Below are 23,719 nucleotides of genomic sequence, written 5' to 3'. Positions count from 1 at the left end.
CTCAATTGAAGCCATTACCATGCGGCGCGCCAATTCCGATACCACGAACCACGGGAACCACGCCCCTCTATTACTCCACCAAAACTTTTGACAGCTCTCCATGTACATGTGTTCAGCAGCATCAAGTCACCTCTCAGCACAAAACAAACAGCAGTCTTTTGAACACACATCGCGTACACAAGAATATACACACACAGCAGGAGTTGTACTTTGGTGTGCGATCGATCGAGTCTTTATTTCGGACGTCGCGACAGAGCTTCAATTGCATTGAACACGAATCAAGTGGTAATCAGTGGCACAACTTTTCTAAGGATAATTTTAGTTTCAACAAGTTCCAGTTGATTTTGAACATTCTGCAGGAACCAAGGACACATTCACTGTAATATTGGATAAAAGGAGACTCTGTTAAGACGGAAAAGATGATCTGGAAGAAGTATCCCGCTAGCTGCTGAGAGTTTTGAGTCAACAGGTAGGTACTGCCTGGACCCGCTTAACCCACCCGAAGACAGAGTTCGGGCTTAGGTATCTGTATTTACTTATTTTGGAATGGCTTGTTCAAAGTAATTGATTTGCTTATTAAACAAATATTTCAATAAACATGATATATGTGTCTAGAGCTACTGTCTAGTCCTGGCTAAATATATATATATATTTTTATCTTACAAGAGTTTGCAGTGATGTGTTGATAATATAGATCAAGCTTGTTTGGCTGAGGGTGATCAATGGTGTTTTGAACTAGGGCACTCATGCGTTGAGTCAATTGGAAATGAAAGAATGGCTGATAGAACTGTGAATCCTAATGTGAGAGCATTTACCAAGAGAAAAAACAGCTCTTTAGAAACTTGATCAGACACATGAATTTTACAACTATTATCTCCTTTTTTTTTTTGGGGGGGGGGGGGAGTGGCAAACTTGGTGTTCAATATTACCTCTTGAGTCGTGAGTCTTGATCCCATCCCTCTTTTCATTTTGTTAGTCTTATCTGCTACCTTTATCTTTTAATTTGACTAGTTTAACAGTGTAATACAGTTCATCTTATCCACTTCCTTTCTAAAATTAGTGTGTATACCAAATTGTTAGGCATTTAAACAAAATCTGAATAGTTGATTCAGCAAAACGTCGTTGATAGACACATCCAGGCTAACAAAACGTACTTTACTTTACATTTCACAATTGTGCACATTTTGAAATAAAGTCAATGTGGGTATATATATGACCTTAGGAGTAGGAGAAGGAGAAGTAGAAAGAGAAGAATAAGAAGGAGGAGGTGAAGAGGGATGGGGAGGAGGAAGAGAAGATGTATACCACAATTTATTTGAAATAAGAGAACAATTATTTTTTTTGTAAGTCACAAAGAAGATTGCAAGTGGACATTCAGTTGGATGTAGAAGAAAATAATGTAGGAAATCAAAATGAATTGGTTTTTTTTGCTCCCCAAAACACAGCATTTTTCTTTCTTTTACCTCATTTATAAAATTATTAGAAACATTGACTGATATTTGTCTTGTCATTGTGAGGTACACTTATATTTTCTACACACATTCTATAATCTAACATTGTACATGATATTGAAGCTGTTATTACACCATTGTCCAGATGCCCCAGAAGTCCAGGCCCAGCATAGAATCATCTTGAGTTTCCAATGACCTAGACATTATGCCCAACCCACAGTAGAAGGACAGATTAATTTGTAAATTTGATCCTGGTATTTTGTTAATCCAATTGTCAAATACCTTGTCTACATTCTGATAAGAAAACAAGAAAGATTGTCATATTATTTATCTTCATTCACTAAGAATGTACCATGCATGCTTCCGTAGTGGATGTGTTCATACTGTACCAATCAATTTGAGTGTACATACACGTAATAGCCATATTTTATACTTGCAATTAAAGGTGAGAATCAATACACTCTTTGGTCTTCCTTACATTTTAAGTAAAATACATTTTTAGCATTAAGAGAACTTTTACTAAATATTTATTTCTCACACCTTGAAAAGTGTGAGTCTAAAAGTAGATCTGATCTTAGAAGAAACTTTATATGCAGTTGTTAGAAAAGAAAAAGAAGAATGATTTGAATGGAAAATGTAGAAAATTTTCACCCAATGTTCTAAATATGCTGACTTTATGCACTGTAAAAACTTTTGTTGTGTGTGTGAACATGCTTCTTTAATCAATTAGATTTGAAGGTAGTGATGAATCATTAATGTCTCGCAATTGGCTTCATTAAAAATATATTACATTAGGTTGTCATTTCTTTCTCTACCCTTCCAGAGAACAAGATGGCGAGTCGCCGGTCTCGTGGAGACCGCTACTTGTCCAGCGTCAGTGCCATGTCAGGCATTTCATCCAATGGATCGGCGGGCACATTGGACTACTCTCTGACTCTTGCTAGCTCATTGTCTCCTGGAAGTAGCATGTCATTCCTAACTAAAGGTAAGTTAAAGATAAATTGTAAAGTGTAGATTTGTTTAATGGAGCGCTTGCTGTTTGAGGTCATCTAACGTATGAAGTTAAGCTCCAAAATCATTCGAGTTGAATTTTGAAGGTACATGTATGCATTTCAATTTTTTATGCAACAGTGATCTAGGTTATTGAATATGAAACAGTGGATTATCAGTAGTGTATGATATGATTAGCTCACCTTTACTGTAAAAAACCCAAACTATATGAAATTTGAACGTTTTCATGTTTTCTTCAAAGAATGTAAAATTAATTTGTCTCCTGCAATTAATATTTTTGCACAAGGGATGGGTTCTCTGTACCAACTACCATGTACTGAATAGTGTAACAAAAATTAAATGTCATTTAAATTTTCAAATATGAATTGCAGAAATGAAAAGGAAGCTCATTTTATGTTATATTTACTTCGCTGATTTGCATAGAGCCAGTTTTACACATACTCTTGAGCATTATTTTGTTTAGGTGTGGTTGTTATCAGGTGAACTCTGTCATTCATTAACTCTTGGAGTTGTTTGTAATCTCCTACTCTCCAAGATTTAGAAGCGTTCGTGTCCAGGCCTATAAACTAGGCATGTTGTGGATCCTTGCAAGTATGCAAACATGACTCAAAACAAGCGTGTTTGAATGGAGACTTTAGCTGATTTTAATTGCATCAAGCATGGTACATTGAGTAACCAAATTTTTATTATCAAAGACAATTTTGTATAACTTTTTTGAAACATCCTTTTATAAAGTCCATAGCCAGAAATGTATTTGTGCTTATAATGTGCTAATCTACAAACCTAAAGCCATGCTAGAGTAGACACATATATAGTCCTATCTCTTAGTTATATGTTCTAAGTGAAATATCAGGGATGTGCTTTACAAGACTATCATGATTAGATAATGCATAGGAAAACAAAACTCTTTAACCTTGTTCGTACATGGCACAATAAAACTCAGCATCTTTTTAATACAGTATTAATGCTCAAGACATTGATGCATCAAAAACAAATGTTTAGGTCCCTGATTAGGAAATATGATATTGTCTACTGGCTACAGGAAGATGTGGACCATTATAATTTATTGATATTTTGCTAACATCTTTGGAGAATTGGTTGTATAACAACTGAATAGTGAAATGTCATGAACTTTCTACAAATTTTACAAGAGCTGATATGTGAATTTATTATTTGGTGGAACCTAACTTTAATTTAGATCTTACCATTATCCATTACCCTTACTTTCTTTGTTTAAAGAAAATGAACCAGAACTTATGTACCTAGTACATGTTGCTGAGCTATTACATATGAACAAGGCTTAAAGAGTTTCTGTTATTTATTTTCACTCTGCTTATCTACTCATTCTACTCTTGCAAAACATATCCCACGTATTTCACAACATATTATATGTACCAGTGACCAGGTACACAAGAAATATTTCTAGTAGCTTGATTATCATCGTCATTATTTTCATAATTGTTATATTGTTGTTTTTATTATTGCTATTTTATTTTGCTCTTCCCAGATAAGGTCATAAGGGATAGCAGAATAAAAACATACTAACGATGAAAGATGATTATAAGGAAATAAATTGCTTGAATTTATTTCAGAGTTCAGAAAGTTGAAGTGCTAAATTGATTATGCAGACAATGCTAATGAATATTTTGGAGTTGGTGTATGATGGGTGTTAAGACTGACAGACAGGATGGATGCAAGGTCGAGAGGAGGAAACAAATATGGAGAGGTCGATATATATTACAAAGAGAAAGAAAGAGAGAGAGCAAAGAAATATAAGGATACCAAATGAGTATTAGTGTCTGTATATTTGATGGAATGATGGAATGAGATTGGACCTTTCCTATCAACTGAAGATGTAAACGAACTGGATGTAAGACTATACATAGTTTACATGAACTGTACATGTACATGATACTTGTCATGTCTGCATCCCCCTGTCTCTCATCCCGTATCATCCATCCGCATCTTATCACCTTACACAAGGAAGCATCTCCACGGGCTCATCATCATCATCATCGTCTGGACCGCCTGCTGTTATCCAAGACTGTGTCTCCATTTCAGTGCTATCTTCTTGTAGTTCCATTTTGATTGCAGTTGTTGGTGCTTGGTTTCTTGGAGCTCCTGCTGTCATAGGAAGACAGGCGTTCTGGGAATAAAGTGTGTGTTTTGTCCTTGGATATGGGTGTCCGGCTGCCACCTTTGTGACTGTTTCTCCTCTGTACTTGACCCCCTGGGGTTAAATGAGCAGTTGATTAGCACCAGTGCCTGTTGTTTTATCCAGGAACTCTGGACTTGGATGAAATCAAGATCTGTCCCGTTCTGAAGTAATTGCGGCTGTGGGATATCTCACGCTGATGGGTTTGGTTTCGCATGGTGTGTCTGTCCATTTTAGATCCAGTCTTCTATGAGGATTCCAGAGAAGATAAATGATAACTTTTTAATGGATGACATCGCCTTGAGATGATGTCCTAATCAATTCATTGCTGAGTTGGTCTGCTGGTGACAAATTAATGGCATAAATAATTGCTTTTACATACCTTACCACCTGATTACATGCAGTTGGATCTACTGATCGTAGTTTTCCCCTTGAATTGTCCATTCCTCTCTTTTTTAAATTTAAATTTCCTGTTTTTATATTTTCACAATTAATCTATTAAAGATGGCAACTTTGATCTATAGGAACTTCAGGTGGATATAAAATATTTTGAAACCACAGATCCATATTCCGTCTATCAATTAATAACGTTTCATTGAGGATGGGAAAGCATAGGAGAAACCTCAATTTGCCGTCAATGTAATCCAATGTAATCCATGAATACAACGTTAAACTGAATTGGAGTAATTAAGAAATCTATCAGCTATCAGCATCCCTCCCTGAGGGGAATAGGACAGGAGAAATGGCCATGTTCGGCTGGTCCAGATCTACATCACAATGTCTTGGAATGAAGCTACCAGGTATTATAATCATAAGAAATAAATGTGATTAATGAAATCTTGCATTCCTAATTAAATGCATGATTGCAGTATTTTCAATTCCATGTCTTGTACCTGCTCACATCAAAATGTGTGTTGTAATTTCAACTGTAGGCAAGATGTAATCCATTGTATTTTTATTATATTTTTTTAGAAAAAAGGGGGACGGCTTTGATCCCTACAAAACTACAATACATTTACAATCTGTTCATTCAGCCAATGAAAAACTCCTTTGAGGAGTTACCTGCTGATCACAGCCTTTTACGGGTATAATTTTATCTGGATTAAAAGTTAAACACTTTGTATTTTATAAACACGAATCTTGTTTTAATTTCTGTAGTAATGTTTTAGAAATAAGTAGCTTCACATTCAATTCTCACCGTTCAGTTTAACTGATGAACCTTTGACTTTAATTTGACACAAATACCTCTTCAGAGGATGTTTATCAAAATAGAACTTGAAACAAAAGACATGTTTTTAAACTGGTACTGTTATAGCATAAGGGTTCTATAATGATCTATGAGAATTAGTGGAGTTGAATTGTCCCAGGTTGCATCAAGTAAAAAGAAACAAAAGAAATATTGAAATGAGGAACATTATATTATTTCACTGTATGAAACTCATATTTGAACTAGTAAATGAGAAGTTTTGATTGTCTGTGAAGGTAATAAAGCAGAAAGCCTTAAATGTTATTTACCTAAAGGAAAATGAAAACTTTGAAACAAGATAGCTTGAGCAAAAAACAGAAAAATCAAAGAAACAGATCAACAAAAGTTTGAGAAATTTGAATAAATAGTAAAGTTATGAGCATTTGAAATTTAGATCATTTTTGTAAAGTAGATCCTCCCATTGGCAATGCATCAAAGATGTGTAATATTACATGTGAACAACTTTCCTATTACTTTTATATATATGTTTCACTTAAAATTCCTCTTTTATCACATCTATCAGTAGATCATGTATTCTTTCTATAGAAGGGTATGTAAAACAGATTTTCAAAGAATACATTATGAATTTGTATTACCATTTAAGAAAGCGCAAAAAGAAACATTTTTGGGGTATTTCATAGTCCATCAAAGGGAAAGTTGTTCATATGTGACATCACACATCTTTATCGCATTGCCAATAGGCATAGCATTAATGATTGCAATATTCAAATGCTCATAACAATTTCATAATTTCATAATGATAATCAAGATAGCTTGAGCAAAAACAGAAAAATCAAAGAAACAGATCAACAAAAGTTTGTCTAATTTGTCTGATTTTTCTCAAACTTTCTTTGATTTTTCTGTTTCCACACAAGCCCATCTGTTCCAAAAGTTTCATTCCCCTTTAATTGCTTTAAATATTTGATTGACAGCATGAAAGTTATTGAAGCTGACCTTTACTTATTGTTGAATTTTGCTGATTTATTTCATTTTGCCTATTGATATCAATGTATAGTACAATTTTGATTTGATAGTTTTTATTACATTCCATGATATACAGCCATAGACCAAGATTTTGTTGGCTACTTGATATTCTGTATAACACCCCAACTCAATTAGCATACCAACTACGTCTGCCTACTGGATGGAATGCTAACACTGATGAGTACGGTGTATATACCTCAAGCTAAACTTGGATCAGGCCTGGGATGCACTGGATGTCTAGATATAGAATTCTTCAATCCTCGTTCATCTTCTTGACATTTCAGAAACAGATTTTTAAACGAGCCGATCATGTCATTCTCTTTGCTTTGCAGTAGTTCGCAGACATGTCCAATTGGTTAGGACTATAATTTATATTGATGATGAATGTTTAGTAGTAATGTTTTGAGGCCGAATTGCTGTGATAGCTTTTTAATTGTCATTTGGTTGTCTATGGATCTAAAGAGTATGATGGACCAAACATACATGTATATTATGGCAATTTCAAGTTCTCACTATCAGAATGTTTCAGAAAAAGTATTTCCATCTCTCAAAATACTATTCATTTTGAAATGTCAGTAGTCTAGATCATATTATTTGTAACACTACTAAATTGATGCCAATTGAGCCTGTCACCAAAGTATTGCAGACTACCCTAAAGGGGATAAATTCTTTAATGTTCATTGCAAATTAAAATAGCAATTTATTATGGATCCTTTTACTTAAAAAAAACATATATGAGAAAATACCGTTCTGCGACCAAAGTGCAAAGAATGCGAGAAAAATCCCTTATAGTTTGCACAAGAGCCTCTGTAATTTACCACTGGGATCATAATGATATAATTTGATTTTGCATGAACAGAAGTGATGTGGGCATACATGAAATATTTTATTTTCCATCACTTGAAACCCCCCAGTCCAGTTATAGGTACCTGTATATGAATAAAAATAGGATAAGTCATCTTGAATGATGTAGGCCTACATATCATTTTTACTTTGCTCGTTCTTATTTTTCTGACCTGCGATATTAAAATTATGGTGTAGCAACAGAGTTAGAAATATGAACATGTACACAGATGTGAGTTGTATCTCTGAAGATGTCATTCTGATTTGCATGAATTGATTTGATATTTCCTCTCTCAATTTTCAGCTCCAGTGATGCAAGCAGCAGAGATCAAAGACTTGCTGAAGTCAAGGCTAGCATATTTGTCAGGTAAGTAAGACTTGCTCGTGACTCAAAAAAGGATTGTTAGGAAAAGTGCATCAGACAGGCAGATACAGTATGTGGGTAGATGTTTGTCACAAACAATAAAAAAAGTGTATGGTGCAGTCGACTTTGTAACGTGTTTGTTTTGGGTGCCACATATACACTGTACATGAACCATAGTAATTTCAAAAGTTCACTCTTTCAACATTTCCGAAATGTAGTCAATTGTTTCAGAACATCTTAGGCTTGCTGTATACTTTTTTTTGTATTTATTACCAAAACCTCTAAAATTATACCTTAGTGCATTAACATGACCATAGATGTAGGTTGTCAAAATCAATTCTAAATGTATTATTGATTAAGATGCATTTAAAGTATTTTTGAAAAAAAAATCAATTGAAAATAATGGATGAAAATGTAAATGTTTATAATTAGTGTAGGGTTTCTGGGTTTGTAGAGAGAAGTTTAATTAGAATGCTCACCAATGGCATTCTCATCATCATCTTCTGCCATCACTGCTATGATTGCTCCAAGAGATCATACATCATTTGTATATTTACTCAGGTGTGACATTGCTCAGATCAAAACAGGTCTAATGTTCAAGTGTATGTGTGTACTTCATAAGGTGTTTCCCTACATACTTGTCTTAAGTTGAAAGCTGAAAGTTGTTGCACTTGACAAAAGGGAATTGATATGGTAATTATTTTTGCTCAATTTCATTCATGGTCCAATTTTGCTGTGAATTAAGGACACCATTCTCATTACGCTTTCTAAAACTGGTTTACTGGAAACCGGTCCAGGAAACCAGTTTGGAAGATCGCTTTGCTAGCGTTCCCATTTGATCACACGAAAGTGGTTTTCAAAATCACTTTACATAAAGCGATCTTGTTGCTATGGAAACGCTCTCAGTTGGGTGACACGTTTCATGCGAAATTCAAAACCGCAGCATAGGCATTCTACACCTGTCGTGTGGAGTAGCACGCTCAAAATGTGCGAAGATTGCTTTCCGAAGAACGATTGTGTCCTCACTTACGTTAAAACCAGTTTGACGAGGCAAAGCGAACTTAGAAACTTCATCGCGAGGTGGTTTTGTGAACTGGTTAGGAAGATCGCTTCAACCATTCTCATTACACGTTAAACTAGTTTCCCGTAAACTAGTTTTAGGAAGGTAGTGAGAATGGTGTTTAATATTACATACATGAATAATGGTTTCCCATCCAAGAAATACAGGGATGGTACATGTACGCTAAATAAAAGTTCTGATATTTTTAGGACAAGTCTATTTTCCATGGGGCCCACATTTGTATTAAAGCTCCAATGAAAACAAAAAATAAAAAAGCACAATAAATCTCCAAGTCCAATGAGAAATGCACTGGGGCCCATCAAAAAGGCATCCCCTACAGGAAATGATTTTTTTTTTTTTTAAATATTCGGGGGCTGCTTTTCATATTATAATATCTAAATTTGCTACATTAAATAAGCTTGACATGGCAGTGAATGGGGATTTTGGGGGGCTCTTGAGCCCCCATGTATTTTTTCCCCTGATCCCCTCCAAGGCCTTCATAGAGTAGTCAAAGAATGTAAAAGCTGAATATTTCACTGTGGCTCTATTTTCTGATTTTGAGAATAAATAGCTATAAAGATATTGACATCATGACATGTATACATATATCCAAAGTGAATGAAAAACAATACAGCCATCAAGTTTAATTTGCCTGTCATCAAACAAAATAACTTCATAGTATGCCTGTGGCTATGCTAGTGAAATTTGTGAAAGAAATACCCCTCTTCTTTAGGTTTGGAGTAGAGTAATATCACAATAAAAAAGAAAAGAAACCCCTCCTACTCAGACACATTTATTGTATGTTATTGAAGCGCTATTCAGTTGTAAGGAATCACATTTATGATTACCAGAAATATTTAGAAACAGGTTGTTGTGTAGTCTGTATTTGAGTGGGTGTTTTATGAGTAACCTAACAGAGAATGTCTTTAGGAATGTAGGCCTGGCTTGAGATTTAGGCTTGGGTTCATGGCAAGAGTGCAAATGTGGGCAGAGACTTATTCTGTTCCACTTTGAAAGAAGTGAGGACCCAAGTCAGTCAGCATTTACATGTAGTTCAGTTGAAGACATCCCATGGTTAAGGCCCTATTCCAATCATGTACATTTAACTGTCCCACTTCTACTCTTTCTAGGAGCTTTGCCAACAAAAGCCATCAAAATCTGTCAAAAAAGGGGTTTGGTATACAAAAGCACAGCAAGAGTGTACATGGGACCTGAATACTCTTTTGTCAGGGGCATGGACCTTACTTAAATAGCCTTAATCCTTTGTAATCTTGGCATATAAAAAGCAAGGGAACAATCACAGCACAGGAAATAAAGAGCAAGAAGGAAGGTTGGGGGTGGGGATACCCTCTCTCTTTGAGGCTGAATCACAAAAGAAAGAGCTTTGACCTCAAGGAGTTTCGAAAGAAAGTTCTCTCACTTTCAGGTGTAAATATAAGGCATTATGAGCTCAGAATGAAAGTTAGTAAGGACCAAATAAGCATTTTGTATTTTTTTGTATACAGGTGTCTGTACCCAATGTAGATGCAAATGTATTAGGATACAAATGTATAGAAAAATGAAGGCAATGATGTAAGGTTGCATTTCCTCCCTTGGCCTTGGTTATCCTTCTTGACACATAGGCCTATGCCTACATGCAGTTGGCTATATTGTGGGAGATTCTGATTATATAATAACTTAATTGATTGATTTAAAGAGTTGAGTGATTTTACAGGAGCACTGATCAAAGCTCAATGACAGCAAAAAGGGAATCTGACAAACAATTAAGACACCATAAGAGTCTTTCAATTAGGAATCCTGCATGAGTCTCTTCATCTGAGACAAAACAATGGGGAGTGCACAATAGCCCTTGTCAAAAATGCATAGCAATGATAGCACCTCTGAAGGACTGCATCTTTCAGAGTGGCATTACCTCATTCCTGATTGTTCTGTCAATGTGAAGATCGGTGATGAAAAGACACTTACAGGATGCCTTTCATGAAAGATGTGGCACTGACTTTTGGTAATGCACCTTATAAACAGAGCAGTCCACTGACAAGGATGATAACATAAATAATGTATTCTGGGGGGGGGGGGGGGGGACGTTTTCTTTTCAAATGTTGATATCTGAAAAAAAAAAAGAAGGAAACACATTCAGTTGTACAGAAAAAAAATTACAGGATGTACAATGACCTTCAAAAAACCTTCTTGAAAATGTTTGATAATTGATAGAAAATCTATTGTACATTGAATAAAGTTATAGGCCTACCTCTTCACAATACATTTGATCCATATATTAATATGTAGGCATCTCTATATAGTATACTGTAGGTATTCCCTGTTTAATACATTCTCTAAAAAACACCCCAAAAGATATCTGTACTCTCATGGTGTACATGTACTACCATTAACTACAACAACGGCAAGTGATGAAACAGTTTTTTTTTTTACTATTATTGAATGATCACTGTATGGGCTGGTATTTCTTTCATACGGTAACTTTGAAATTTTAGCAGTATAATGTATAAAATATACTTCCCAAAAATTTCTGCTTAATGCTCCAATTTCTAAAACCTGTTTATACATGTATCTGCCATAGTTGATAAAGGTATGCCAGTCTATTGAATAGGAAGATAATAAACATTCTTTTTGACAAAGTGTCTGGAGGTCACATTTTAGTCTCTTTCAATTCCATATTTCAAATAGACTGGTTGCAACAAAAGTCCTTGTCAGGGCTGTAAAATGCTCTTTATAATATCAACATATAACTTTAAAATATCTGAAGATGTGCATATATACATGTACATGTAGGCCTAATAATGCACACCTTAAAAAGAAAACAGTATTCTAAATGCAATAGACATATCATATATTCACACATGTACTATGAAATGTATAATGTGTTTCAACTACATGTAGATGGAAAGGAAAGTCTTTTAAAGAAGAAAATTAGTAACGATGATGGCTTTCATTTTCTTGTGTTACAAATATTTTCTTTACTATCATTTTACTGAATTTAGATGCTCAAATAAGCTCTAATTTTATATTGAAAATTAAGAATTAGATTATAATTCATAATCCCTATCGGTTAATAGTATCAAATTTTGGATACGCCCTATACAGTAATTCTGTTCCAATTTATAATTTGCAGGCTTCTGTGTGAGAAAGCTTTAAACCAGAAATCGCCCTAGATACAAAGTTGAAAAATGAAGAAAAAAATACAGTAAATTGCACTGTGTTGGATAAGTTGGATCTGTGCACTGAAGACAAAAATGAGTCCCCCCCCCAAAAAAAAAACATGCAAACAATGTACAAAAGAATTAGTTATGTTGCCATTTTTATTTAATCTTGAATACTGGTTGTATGTTTCTGAAGTAGTCTAATACCCTTTTTACACACGCTAAAATTTCCTTAACCCCGTACTATAGGTGGGGCTAAATTGCCATTTAGCCCCACCTATAGTACGGGGTTAAGCTTAGCCCACTTTCTTTTTACACAGCATTTTTGCAAAGTGGGCTAACCCCACCTATAGTACGGGATTATTTGGCCCTGCAAAAAAGCAGGGTTATCCCAGCAATTGCGGTGCTAAGAGCGATAGTACGGGGTTAAGATCGCTAGTGTAAAACGAAAGTGGGCTAAGCTTAACCCCGTACTATAGGTGGGGCTAAATGGCAATTTAGCCCTGTGTAAAAAGGAATGAACCCTCAGTGCGCTCGTGAATATTCGTGAGCTACCACTAGTCCGGGGTTAGCGAGTTTCGTGTGTGAAAAGCAAGCATTCCTTATCCGGGGATAGCAATAACGATTTGGCATGTGTGAAAAGGAAAAAAAGATAGTACGGGGTTAAGGATAGTCCGGGGTTAGCGATAGTCCGGGGTTAAGAAAATCCTGTGTAAAAAGGGTAATAAGACTTCTTTACATGTATTTAGCCCTGCCTCTTTGGCTAGGTAATCACCACATTTGCTATTTTTATTTGTGATCTATTGCAATGTTTTCAAGCCTTTTTTCTTGTGAATTTAGAACTCATTTGAAAGAAAAGGATTTTAAACTCTTCACCCTCTGTTTTGTGTGCCATGTACAATAGAAGTCAACCAGTTGAGAAGTTTAAAAGGTTATATTTGAATGAACTTCCTGAGGGAGCTCTGAAGGAAAACAAAATCACAAAGCCTAAACTGCACATTATAATGACAATAATACGGCGAAGGGAAAATATCTAATAATTGAAATCTGCAGCAATATTTTAATACTTTTGTTGTGAATGACACTTCTGTTTTGGGGATGGCAAGATGCGAGAAGTGATTGAACTTGTGAACTTTTAGAGAATTACCATCTTATCAGAGCTTTGCATGGACCTAGCAACAGCTCTAATGTAAAGTGTAGACAAGATATAGATGCTAGAGTTGCTCTATTGTGATGTTTTCATCTTTCAAGTTCAAAGAGTAAAGGGCATATGGAATACTACCACCTGTTAGGCTTTCTTTTGATTTGGGATAGAGTTGTCACTGCGATAAACAAGTATTTAGAAAAGTGGCTTGTTTGGACTGGCATTCATGCCCAAATTCTTCAGATGGCTTTTCATGATTATGTAAATATTATCATCATGATGTCTTTAATAAAAGTACATTTCATTTTGTTAGGTGGTGTATATCATAAATGTACATGTACAAACTACATGTGTAATTGTTTGTTGCTCCTTTTTTGTGTGTATTTCTGTTTTTGTTTGTAAATTGAATTTTCTTTCTACTGGACTTTCCATCTTAGAGATGGACCCCTAGAGCTTCTTTACATGATCTCCCAGCCTTCACATTGGCATCATTAGATTTTTTTTTTTTCATTTACTTCAACAGTAATTGGTTAATAGTAATCTCACTAGAGTTCATTTTGTATTGCATCAAACAGAAAAGAAAATGTTCAACTTTGGTCTCCCTGTAAAGATGAAAGAAAAACAAATTGTGGAATGCATCTTGTGGGTTATGTGGTTCATTATGGAATTCAATCTGGAATTTAGCTTGACACCCATCTCACCTGTCTGCTGATTATTAGATTATGAAAGAATTATGATGGGAAGTCATCAGTGCGTTAAGGGGTGAGCTCAAGCTATTAAAAAAAAAAAGAATAACAACTATGAATCACAAATCACAAACGACTATGATTACAAATAATACCTTTTCAGCATTTCTTTTTGCTTTTAAATGGAACGACACTTATCTTTTATCCTAACAAGTAATTCCTTGAACACAACCACTAAGTGTTAAACAAATGACTTTGTGAAAGCTGCATTTCTAGGATGAAAAATGGTCCCTTGGTACTTTAGATTACAGTCAAACTGTGTTGATGATGTTCTCCATCATAGAACAAATTGTGTACAGGTGACCGATGAACTAAAATTGGTGTATTGTGAAGCGAAACTGAAACAGATTAGAAAAATATGAGTACCTGGTAGTTAAGATATGACCCATTCATATACTATACATGTAGGCCTACATGAGTGTCTGTGGACCAAATACAACGATTACATTGTAACTGGCTTGTACCTATTTCTTTATTTGGGACTGTCATGAAAATTATATTCATTATTGGGGTAATAATTATGACTAGGTAGATAGACACGTGAGGCATGGTTGTTTCTAGAGAATCAAGGGGACCGCAACGAGATGGTAAACCAACGAGACTATGATCAGGATGGTGTGCTATTTGCGAGCAAATTTTAAAGTGTTCTTTCTGAAATATAGAAACATACCCCCTCCCTCAAAAAGGTAAAATTGGCATAAAGCGAAGAAGATGATAGAAAATGTCATCTTTATTTTGGATATTTGCTGATTGGCATCACCAACAAGGATATGTTACATTTAACCACATGAATGTTTTTAATTGGACCACACATTCATTTTCAATTGAATGAGCCAAGGCGATGAAACCGTATACGTGTGAATAGGCCTACGCATAAAAGTTTCATCTGAAATGGTAGCGCTTCAGGAAACAGGAATCGCAATAGTAATGATATTGCTTCCTGCTCCATTAGCCTTCTCTTCTTCCCCATTCACAAATCTGATTAAAATACTTATGTCTAAAGGCTATTGGTATTGATTGGAAATCAGAATGCTCAAAGCGTCAAAAACTAAAAAAAAACGAGAGAATGCCTGGAATTCATTGATCTTGAGACGCATTTAAATTCATTTATTAACTGAAGGCCGTTTACACTACAGATCAAACATTACAATGTTATTGAAGCAAGTGTCAGTGGACCTTGATGTGTGTCTGATGTTTATTTTAACAAGCTTTGAAGATTAGATATAAGAATATTTCAAGAAGAACATTTGATTGTGAAATCTTCTCAATCTGAAATCATGTCAAGTCCTCTGCAACAAGTTGTTTTAAATAAGAAGAGAAAAATAAAACAATCATATACATAAATTTTTGTGTGTGGAAATTTCATCAGTCGGATGTAGGACTATATGTACATCTCCAGGACTATCCCACTCCACTTTCTGATTACAGGTACATTGTTTAGAGTTTTTTGGCTCAGTGGATAAGTCTCCGGATCTTGAACCACAAAGTCCAGGGTTCGAGCCCCACCACAGCACTTGCATCCTTTAGCAGGGCGTTTATTGACATTTGCCACTCTCCACCCAGGTGTAGTAAATGGGTACCCAGTAGAAGGAAATTCATTGAATGCTCAAGCGTCTGATCAGGTTACCCCTGCTAAAGCCAGGGTAATAGTAAGCAATGCTTAGAAATATTGTAATAAGCGCTATATAATTGTTGCATCAATTGCCTTGGTAACTGGTTATTTACTTGAATCTGAAATCTTTACATGGTTGTAGCACCCCCTGATTAAATGAAAAGGTTGTTCCAGGTTTTTCTGATATATTTTCATAGAAGCAGACAGATGAGATTGAATAAATTCTGATTAATAGATAAAAATATGTGCTTTATTTTTAGTTTTGTACAAATTGTTATCAGTAATCCTTTTCTTCTTAAAAACACAACACTATGAACGTCTGGGCTTTCTAACAATATTTATGATCAATTAGAAATTCAAAGTTTCTCAACAATTCTGATTGGTTATGTGTGAGTGATGTTAACATCATTCATGTGCAACAATGATCTTGATTTAGCAATTGCAAGTGATTGATTGCTACTTTCATTTTACGCAGACATGAATGTGTAACTTCTCTCCATTGTGGGATTTTCAATCAAAGAATTACCACTTTTAGATTAATGTCATATTTTATCTTTTGTGTTTATGTATTTTCAGGTGGAAAGGACAGGCGTGGTGGACCAATCATCTCATTCCCTTCACAACCCTCTGAAGTTTCCATTGAAGACATCGCTACCACCATCACCTATCTTGCTTCGTTACCAAGGTAACTGATTCACTTATCGTCTACTGTCAGGAGAAAATGAAAATTGAAGATTGTTTCAATTTTGTGTGGAGTATTTATTTATTCATTTTTTAAAGCCAAAGATAATAAGAGATCAGTTAATTACACAAAATGGCTTTAATTTTATGCAGATTATTGATTTCTTATTCATCTTTCTTTCTGTCTTGATTCTTTCATTCATTCAACTATTGCTCCTTCCTTTCATCCATGCATTGATTGATTGAATTATTTGTCTCTGGTTTATTCTTTCGTTCATTATCATTAATTCACTTTATGTATAAAGTTTGAATTTTCATTGATGAATTTCTCATTTTCGATTATTGGTAATAACTGAAGTAATGTTTGAATGTTCCTCCTCAAACTAAAAAAATATTGTGTATGCACTCTGATGAATAAACTGCAGCACCTACTAAATCTCCTAAAACTAATATGTTTTAAAAACTAAAGCATAGAGGTTGAAGTTCACCACTGCCTATTAAAGGCTATGTCTTGTTTTATACAAAAGCTGAATAAAAAGATCGACCCCCATTTTTCTCCTCAAAAGAAGTTAAACCAGCCCGTAAATCCAGAAGATGAAAAGCTTTCATGCCCATTATGGTTGGATTTAGAATTGCTACTTTCTGCCCAGACAGTGAGGTCATTCAACACAAAAACTTGACCTGAAAAAAATCCTGTGACCTTTCAGGATTGTATCATTCTTTAATGTAGGTCACAAAATAAGATAGAAAACAAAAACCCTTTACCGGTGGAGTGGCAAGTTTGTAAAATTGTATGTCAGCTTCTGAATTGCTGATTGAGATATGAAATATGATTTTACTGTAAACAAGAGGAACTCTATATCTTAAAATGATAACACAGTTTTGGAATGAACTTTATTTCATATAGATGAATTTTATCTGATGGATCAATGTGCACTTCTGTATAATTCATAATCTGATCAGTTTATTGTACCATAATTCATGAACTGCAAGCAAAGGTAAAAGAAAGAAATTTTCTCAGATCAAAGTTTTTGATCAGAAATCGTTCCAACATTTTTTTTATTACATACAGAATGATGTGCATTTATACCCCTTTCATAAACCCAATAAAACCCAATTATGCGGCTAATAGCAGCATAATTTGGTCGTAAAATCAGAGGAGGACAAGAGTTATCCGCATTATTCTGATGCTGCTATTATCCGCATAATAGCGGCATCGGGACAAGATTTTGACTTTATGAACGTATTTCCAAATAATGCGGATAATTGCCATGGTGCGGTCACAAGGTCACCCTTTTCCAACACAACTGCATCGGAGGGGGCGTGTCCAGTTGTCATGATGATTATCCGCCTTTTTCAGGACGGGCGCTCGTTAAAATAATGTGGATAATTTTTGGAGTTTGTGAATGCAATTTTTATTGAATTATCCACATTACTCTTAGGCAGCTAATTGGAGGATAGGTTTTATTGGGTTTATGAAAGGGGTATAAGTTCTTTTAAGCTCTAACCTTTGGTGTTTTTTCCACCATAACCACTTACATGCAAGTGATGGGCATATATAAAAAAAATATATTTCTATCCATTTATTATTAGCCTGTTAAGTATTGAAATTTACCAAAAGGAACAGACAGGCCATTTTGAAGGATTTGATGTGTGGTTACTTTTGTAAATATGATCTGTATTGTCCTATATTTGTTAAGCAGTTGTTCCTATGAATTTATTGAATCGCTTCGTTTAGCCACTGGGATTTTATTTGTAGGAAACAGAGTCAAGGTTGGACTTCTGACATGGAAGCCTTCAATAAAGGTATACATGTATGATGTGAGAGCCAATCTGCGCTTTTCGTTTTTCTGTGAAGTTAGGAATTCAAAATTAATATTTCATTAAACTCGGACATTGTAGAAAATTTGGACTACATTAGTCCTGCATGAAACTGGATTTTTGTTTTACGTTATTTTTTTCAATAAGTATCGTTCCAGTTGATGTACTTATGTACAGTAGTAAGTACTAAATTTGCCAGTTTTGAATATTTTGTATTTATAAAGGCTTACTGGGACTTGGGATGCTATATAGGCCTATTACTTTGTTCATGTACAGTTCATGTTATGGAATGCTACATGTATATTCAAAAGGGTATATTTGAACTATATTATAAACGATGCAGATCTCTCAAGAAACAAGGCTATATTTTTTTTATGGATTTAATGTTTGCACAATTTTCAAGATTGGAATTTAACCTTCGACGTTATTTCAAGCATTTTGAACTTTAGTCAGACCACTCAATAGTTGTTGTTTGATTTGAATGTTTTAATTATCATAATAAAAAATGATTTCTGGGTAGGGTTGTGTTGAAACAGAGAAAACAATACTTTATCACAATGATAGACAGGGAAGCAATACATGTATAATTCTATTGCAAAATCTGACTTAAATGTAGACCATTTTCCCTAAAATGTATCAAAAATTTGTGTATTATATCTGCATCATGGTAGTGTGATATTTATTTTAATTTGTTATGTCATTGTCAACTTGTAATATATGTTGGGAAGGAAAAAGAGAGATGTGGTGGTTAAGCCTAAAGGTTTCCTTGTTTGTTGACTGTTTTCTCCTCTTTTTCACATTGTTATTACTTGTTGGTTCTTAGACTGGATTTTTAACTTATTTTTTATGTTTTTTTCTTAGAAAGAATAAAAACAGTATTGTGGCTAGGAGAGGCATCATTGCTCTCTTAATGTGATTCCCTTCATAGTTCATATGATCAGCAAAGTAGGCCTAAAGTTTTTTGTTCTTTATTGTCCTTTGAACCACTTATGAATTTTCTCTACATCAGTTGAGTTAACAATCATGGAGTTTATATATTTATGAAATTTCTGTAAGAACAAATCATCATCACAATCTACAAGCCAATTCATCATTTTGCCCGAACTGCATTCCTGAAGCATCAGTCATTGCAGTGATTGCATCACCAATTACAGAATTCTTCAATGTTTCAAGAGTACTCTAAATCATCGCCAATGTTGGTGTGTGAACTTACCCTAGTGGTATCCTTTCCTTTTATTTTTCCCATGAGCGTGTAGTGTAACCATTGACCAATCAAGTGCCTTGAATTTGACCTGGGTGACCCGACCTGACAGAGACTGTAATTGACCCAGATGCCTGTCTCCCTGGGGGCATCAGCTGGTGGGATGCCCCACCCATTTTATAGTGGTCTTATCCTGAAGCATCAAAACAAATCGTTTAAAGGGATAACAATTATTGAAAAAAAAGGAAATTAAATCAAAATTAAAAATCTATTAAAGATTTAAATAGAAATAGATCAGAGGATTGATCTTTGAGCTAACACTAAATTTTAATTCTTGGATTGCATCTGATGAGATTAATAATGAAAGAAATCTGATTTGAAGTGATGGAATCAATCTTCATGAATTTCATTCATAACTGGAGCTTTAATGCTTTCAATTGAATTGGTGTGGGTGGTTTTCGGCCCGCCCACTGGCTTATGTGGTAGTTTATTATCTGTCTTTTAAGAATTGTACAAAAATATAGTATTTTACAAAGGTGGGATTGGAATCCTATTTTTGCAACGAAGTTTGTGTATGATATTCCATACTTATGCTTGTGATGTTTGCACAAGCTCATGTATGGAACTTAATTGTAATAAAGATAGATATTTTAAGACCTGTATGTACCATCAATATTTCTGAATCTGGGCATAGGAAGTGTATAGTGTACCTTCTAATTATGTGATATCGTCCCTTTGGAATCAAATCAATATTTGTTGGAATGCTTGGATTGCAATAAATTAAACCAATTAATACCCACATGAGAAATCACCATACAATGTACATGTTTTCACAAGCTGTTTGAAAACTACTATGAGTCCAGGCTTTAAAAAAATAAACTTGTCTCTTTTGTTTGATTACACTGTATTACAATTGACAATACAAAATGTTTACTGTGTTTAGATACCACAAAATTTAGAGTGCAAAACTGGGTAGATTACAGGTATATAATATGGCACACAATTCAGTTTTGTAAAAACTCCCACACAGCTTCATTGTGGATCATCATTGAGTCGATTTATCAACCTTTATAGTTTGATCATACACTTCATAACAACCATTATCAGTCATACAGTGACAGTAATACTTTATCAAGGAAATATGAATAAACGCAAACTAAAAAAACCCCAATATATTGTCAAACTTTATTCACTGTGGTTGGTGAAGCTAATGTGTGTACTGTACATTAGTTACAGATTTTTGCTTTCATGTCTGTGTGATAATATTGATGTAATGACATCATGAATGAATCATGCACAAATACAGTAATGTTGATTTTTTATTAATTTGATATCTCTCTAAATTTTCAAGTCACCCCTACCAGCTTACCACAATGTTTTAATGCACACTGTTACTGTAAGTCACCCTTACCAGCTTACCACAATGATTTAATGCACACTGTACTGCACTATGAATACTACATGTAATCTTTGATGTTTTGAACATTATGCTCTAATACCATGATCCCGGTGTAGGCCTATATATCAAAGCCTAATATGAAAACTATTTTTTGATACTTTATTTTACTCTAGATAGCTTAAACTTCCTATATATTAAAAAAGCTTGTGCTACATGAATTACAAAACAACATTAATAGATACATGTTCTTAAAGGAGAATGAAACTCTTGGAGCAAGTTAGCTTTTGTGAAAGCAGAAAAATCAAAGAATAAGATCAACAAAACTTTGAGAAAAATAGGACTAGCAATAAAAGAGTTATGAGCATTTGAATGCCGAGATCACTAATGCTATGGAGATCCTCCCATTGGCAATGCGACCAAGATCTGTGATGTCACACACGTACAACTCTCCCATTTGGACACTGAAAATATACCCCAAAACATCTCTTTTTGCTCATTCTAATCATATGACAAACGATTCATCAATGATATAATGTTGTGAAACCTCTGTACTTGTCATCTCATAAAGAGAACACCTCACCTTGTGATAGACTCTATAAAAGTGAGAATATAAGTGAAATAAGTACTAAAGTAATGAGGGAGTTGTACGTGTGTGATATCACAGATCTTGGTCGCATTGCCGTTGGGAGGATCTACATGGCACTAGTGATCTCAATATTCGAATGCTCATAACTTTCTTATTATTCATTCAATCTTCCTCAAACTTTCAACAATATGTTTCTTTGATTTTTCTCTTTGATATGGATTCAGCTGGTTTCAAGGGTTTCATTCTCCTTTAAAAATGGTTAAGCTAGCAAACATGCAGCTAGGTATTTTTTTTTCAAAGCCATTGCAGATTATGTACAGTTATTCTTGTATTAATCTTTTTTTCAAACTACAGTAAGTTAACATGGCTTGTAAAGTTATATTTCAGACAAGCCCCCATATTATGTCATATCAGGGGGGGGGGGGGAAGCTTAAGAAAATGCCCTTCCTGATATGACTGTATCACAATCGCTCCATCAACAACATAAAAGAAAACACAGAAATAGAGACAATAAATCATATGATTACCTTGGATCTCCTTTTATTACGCAAAGTGCCCTCTTGGCTAACAAAAATTGCACATGTACATGACAATATGGATAGTTGATATTGGTGCACCCTGTGTATATCAATTTTTACTTCTTAAGTTCCATGGAGAGAATCTGACGTATATCCTTTCGTTACCTACATGAATTCCTCCTTTTTTGGAAAGTGAGTTTAATTAAAAAATATTAATAACAAAACTTTGTTTGTTTGATCTTTAGTACTGAGAGCAAGGCACATGGCTTCAGTCTACTGGTTGATATGAGAGGGTCGGCATGGCAACCAATTAAATTGGTTATGAAAGTTCTTCAGGTGAGTAATGTGCATGAATTCTTGTTCCATCTTATGTTTGTTAGTGAGACCCTTGTCTTACTCCAAATGATGTCTATTTAGAATTCTATTTTTAATTGTATAACAAGTGGGTTCTTCTACAGTATAGCACCACTTTTTTGTCAGATATGACACTCTTGGCTTTCTACGATTGTTACCTCAGCTTTGGTGGAGTTGTCAACAAGGTGATTTTGTATTACGAGGGTTAAGTTCTTGTCAGGTACCCAATTACTTCACCCGAGTCAAGTGTGGCAAATGTAGAAAAATGCTATTCCAAATTATGTTAGTGCCACAGTGGGTTATATATTGGAAATGAAAGCATATCGCCTGGACCAGTTCAGTGGATCAGTCTAGGAAAGTCACTGCAAGTGAATCCAGGCCAGGTTACAGGATGAAGAGGAATATAATAATTGGAAGGTTTATATTTTCAAGTTTACTGTACCTACCCGGACTGTGTGGGTGTTACATTGGGCTGAGCATGTAAACATGCGACAGATCCAGTTTATCATCACACCCATGCACATGACGACCTTCTTATATTTTTATTTGACTCAATATCCATTACATTACACTGTCAGAGCCTTCCGACACCAAAGGGGGCAGAAACCAAATTCCTTTGTGATGATGAGTACATTGTCTGACCCCCAAGGGAGAACATAATAAGATCATTCTTAATTTAGCAATTAGGTAATTAAATGTATCTCAAGGTGCTGATACTACAAAGAATTAAAGGGTATGTCTGGGATAGAATGCATTTACCAAGTAAATTAATTATACATGTTGTACAGGGCCTATACATTTACAGCATATCAGACAAGTAATTCAGCAAATTGCTGGCATTGAACAATGTACGTGTTTCAACAAATTTTTTGGGATGAATTATAGAGGGATTGTATGAAAGAAATAAAATGGAACTTACATGTAGGCCTATATAAACTAGTTTCTGGAATCCAAAACAGATCTTGTGTTTACAAATATTTTTCTCTTTAAAAAAAATTATTGTCCAAATTGTCTTGCAGATGTATTCAAAATGATGACAAATGATGAAATCATCATCATCTTAGTTTATTGTTTCAAGAAGAGGATGTTTCATATCTTTCAATTTTAAGAAAAGAACAAATTAATTTTGAAAGAATAAAAAAGACAGATACATTGAGATTATATGAAGCCTATTATTTGAGAAAAAGTGTTTCATTCGGAGTGATACATGTACATGTACCCTTAATATGCTTCAAATTTTATTGAAAGGAGTAAAATATGCCCCATTGCTTTATAGATAACATATAAGTTATCTTTATAGGTTGATCTTATTCCAAAAAGAATTTCATGATAAAAATTATGTGCAGAACAAGTTACAGAGATTAAGTGAAATATGAATAAGAGAA

General features: G+C 34.6%; 1 protein-coding gene across 1 annotated transcript in view; it reads left to right on the top strand.

Annotated features, from left to right (window-relative positions):
- The first annotated feature begins 138 nt into the window (after nucleotides 1-138).
- Nucleotides 139-23,719, top strand: part of LOC129264371 (SEC14 domain and spectrin repeat-containing protein 1-like) — a 37,773-nt gene continuing 14,192 nt past the window's right edge. Inside the window, exons 1-5 of the mRNA XM_054902243.2 lie at nucleotides 139-469; nucleotides 2,275-2,436; nucleotides 7,995-8,057; nucleotides 16,351-16,459; nucleotides 22,226-22,316. Coding sequence (XP_054758218.2) covers nucleotides 2,283-2,436; nucleotides 7,995-8,057; nucleotides 16,351-16,459; nucleotides 22,226-22,316 — 417 coding nt within the window. The 5' untranslated portion in view covers nucleotides 139-469; nucleotides 2,275-2,282. The remainder of the gene's footprint in view (nucleotides 470-2,274; nucleotides 2,437-7,994; nucleotides 8,058-16,350; nucleotides 16,460-22,225; nucleotides 22,317-23,719) is intronic.

The sequence above is a fragment of the Lytechinus pictus genome, chromosome 1 (assembly GCF_037042905.1).
Source record: "Lytechinus pictus isolate F3 Inbred chromosome 1, Lp3.0, whole genome shotgun sequence".
Lineage (NCBI taxonomy): Eukaryota > Metazoa > Echinodermata > Echinoidea > Temnopleuroida > Toxopneustidae > Lytechinus > Lytechinus pictus.
Note: the sequence above shows the minus strand (reverse complement) of the source record. Positions and strands in the feature narration are given on the sequence as shown.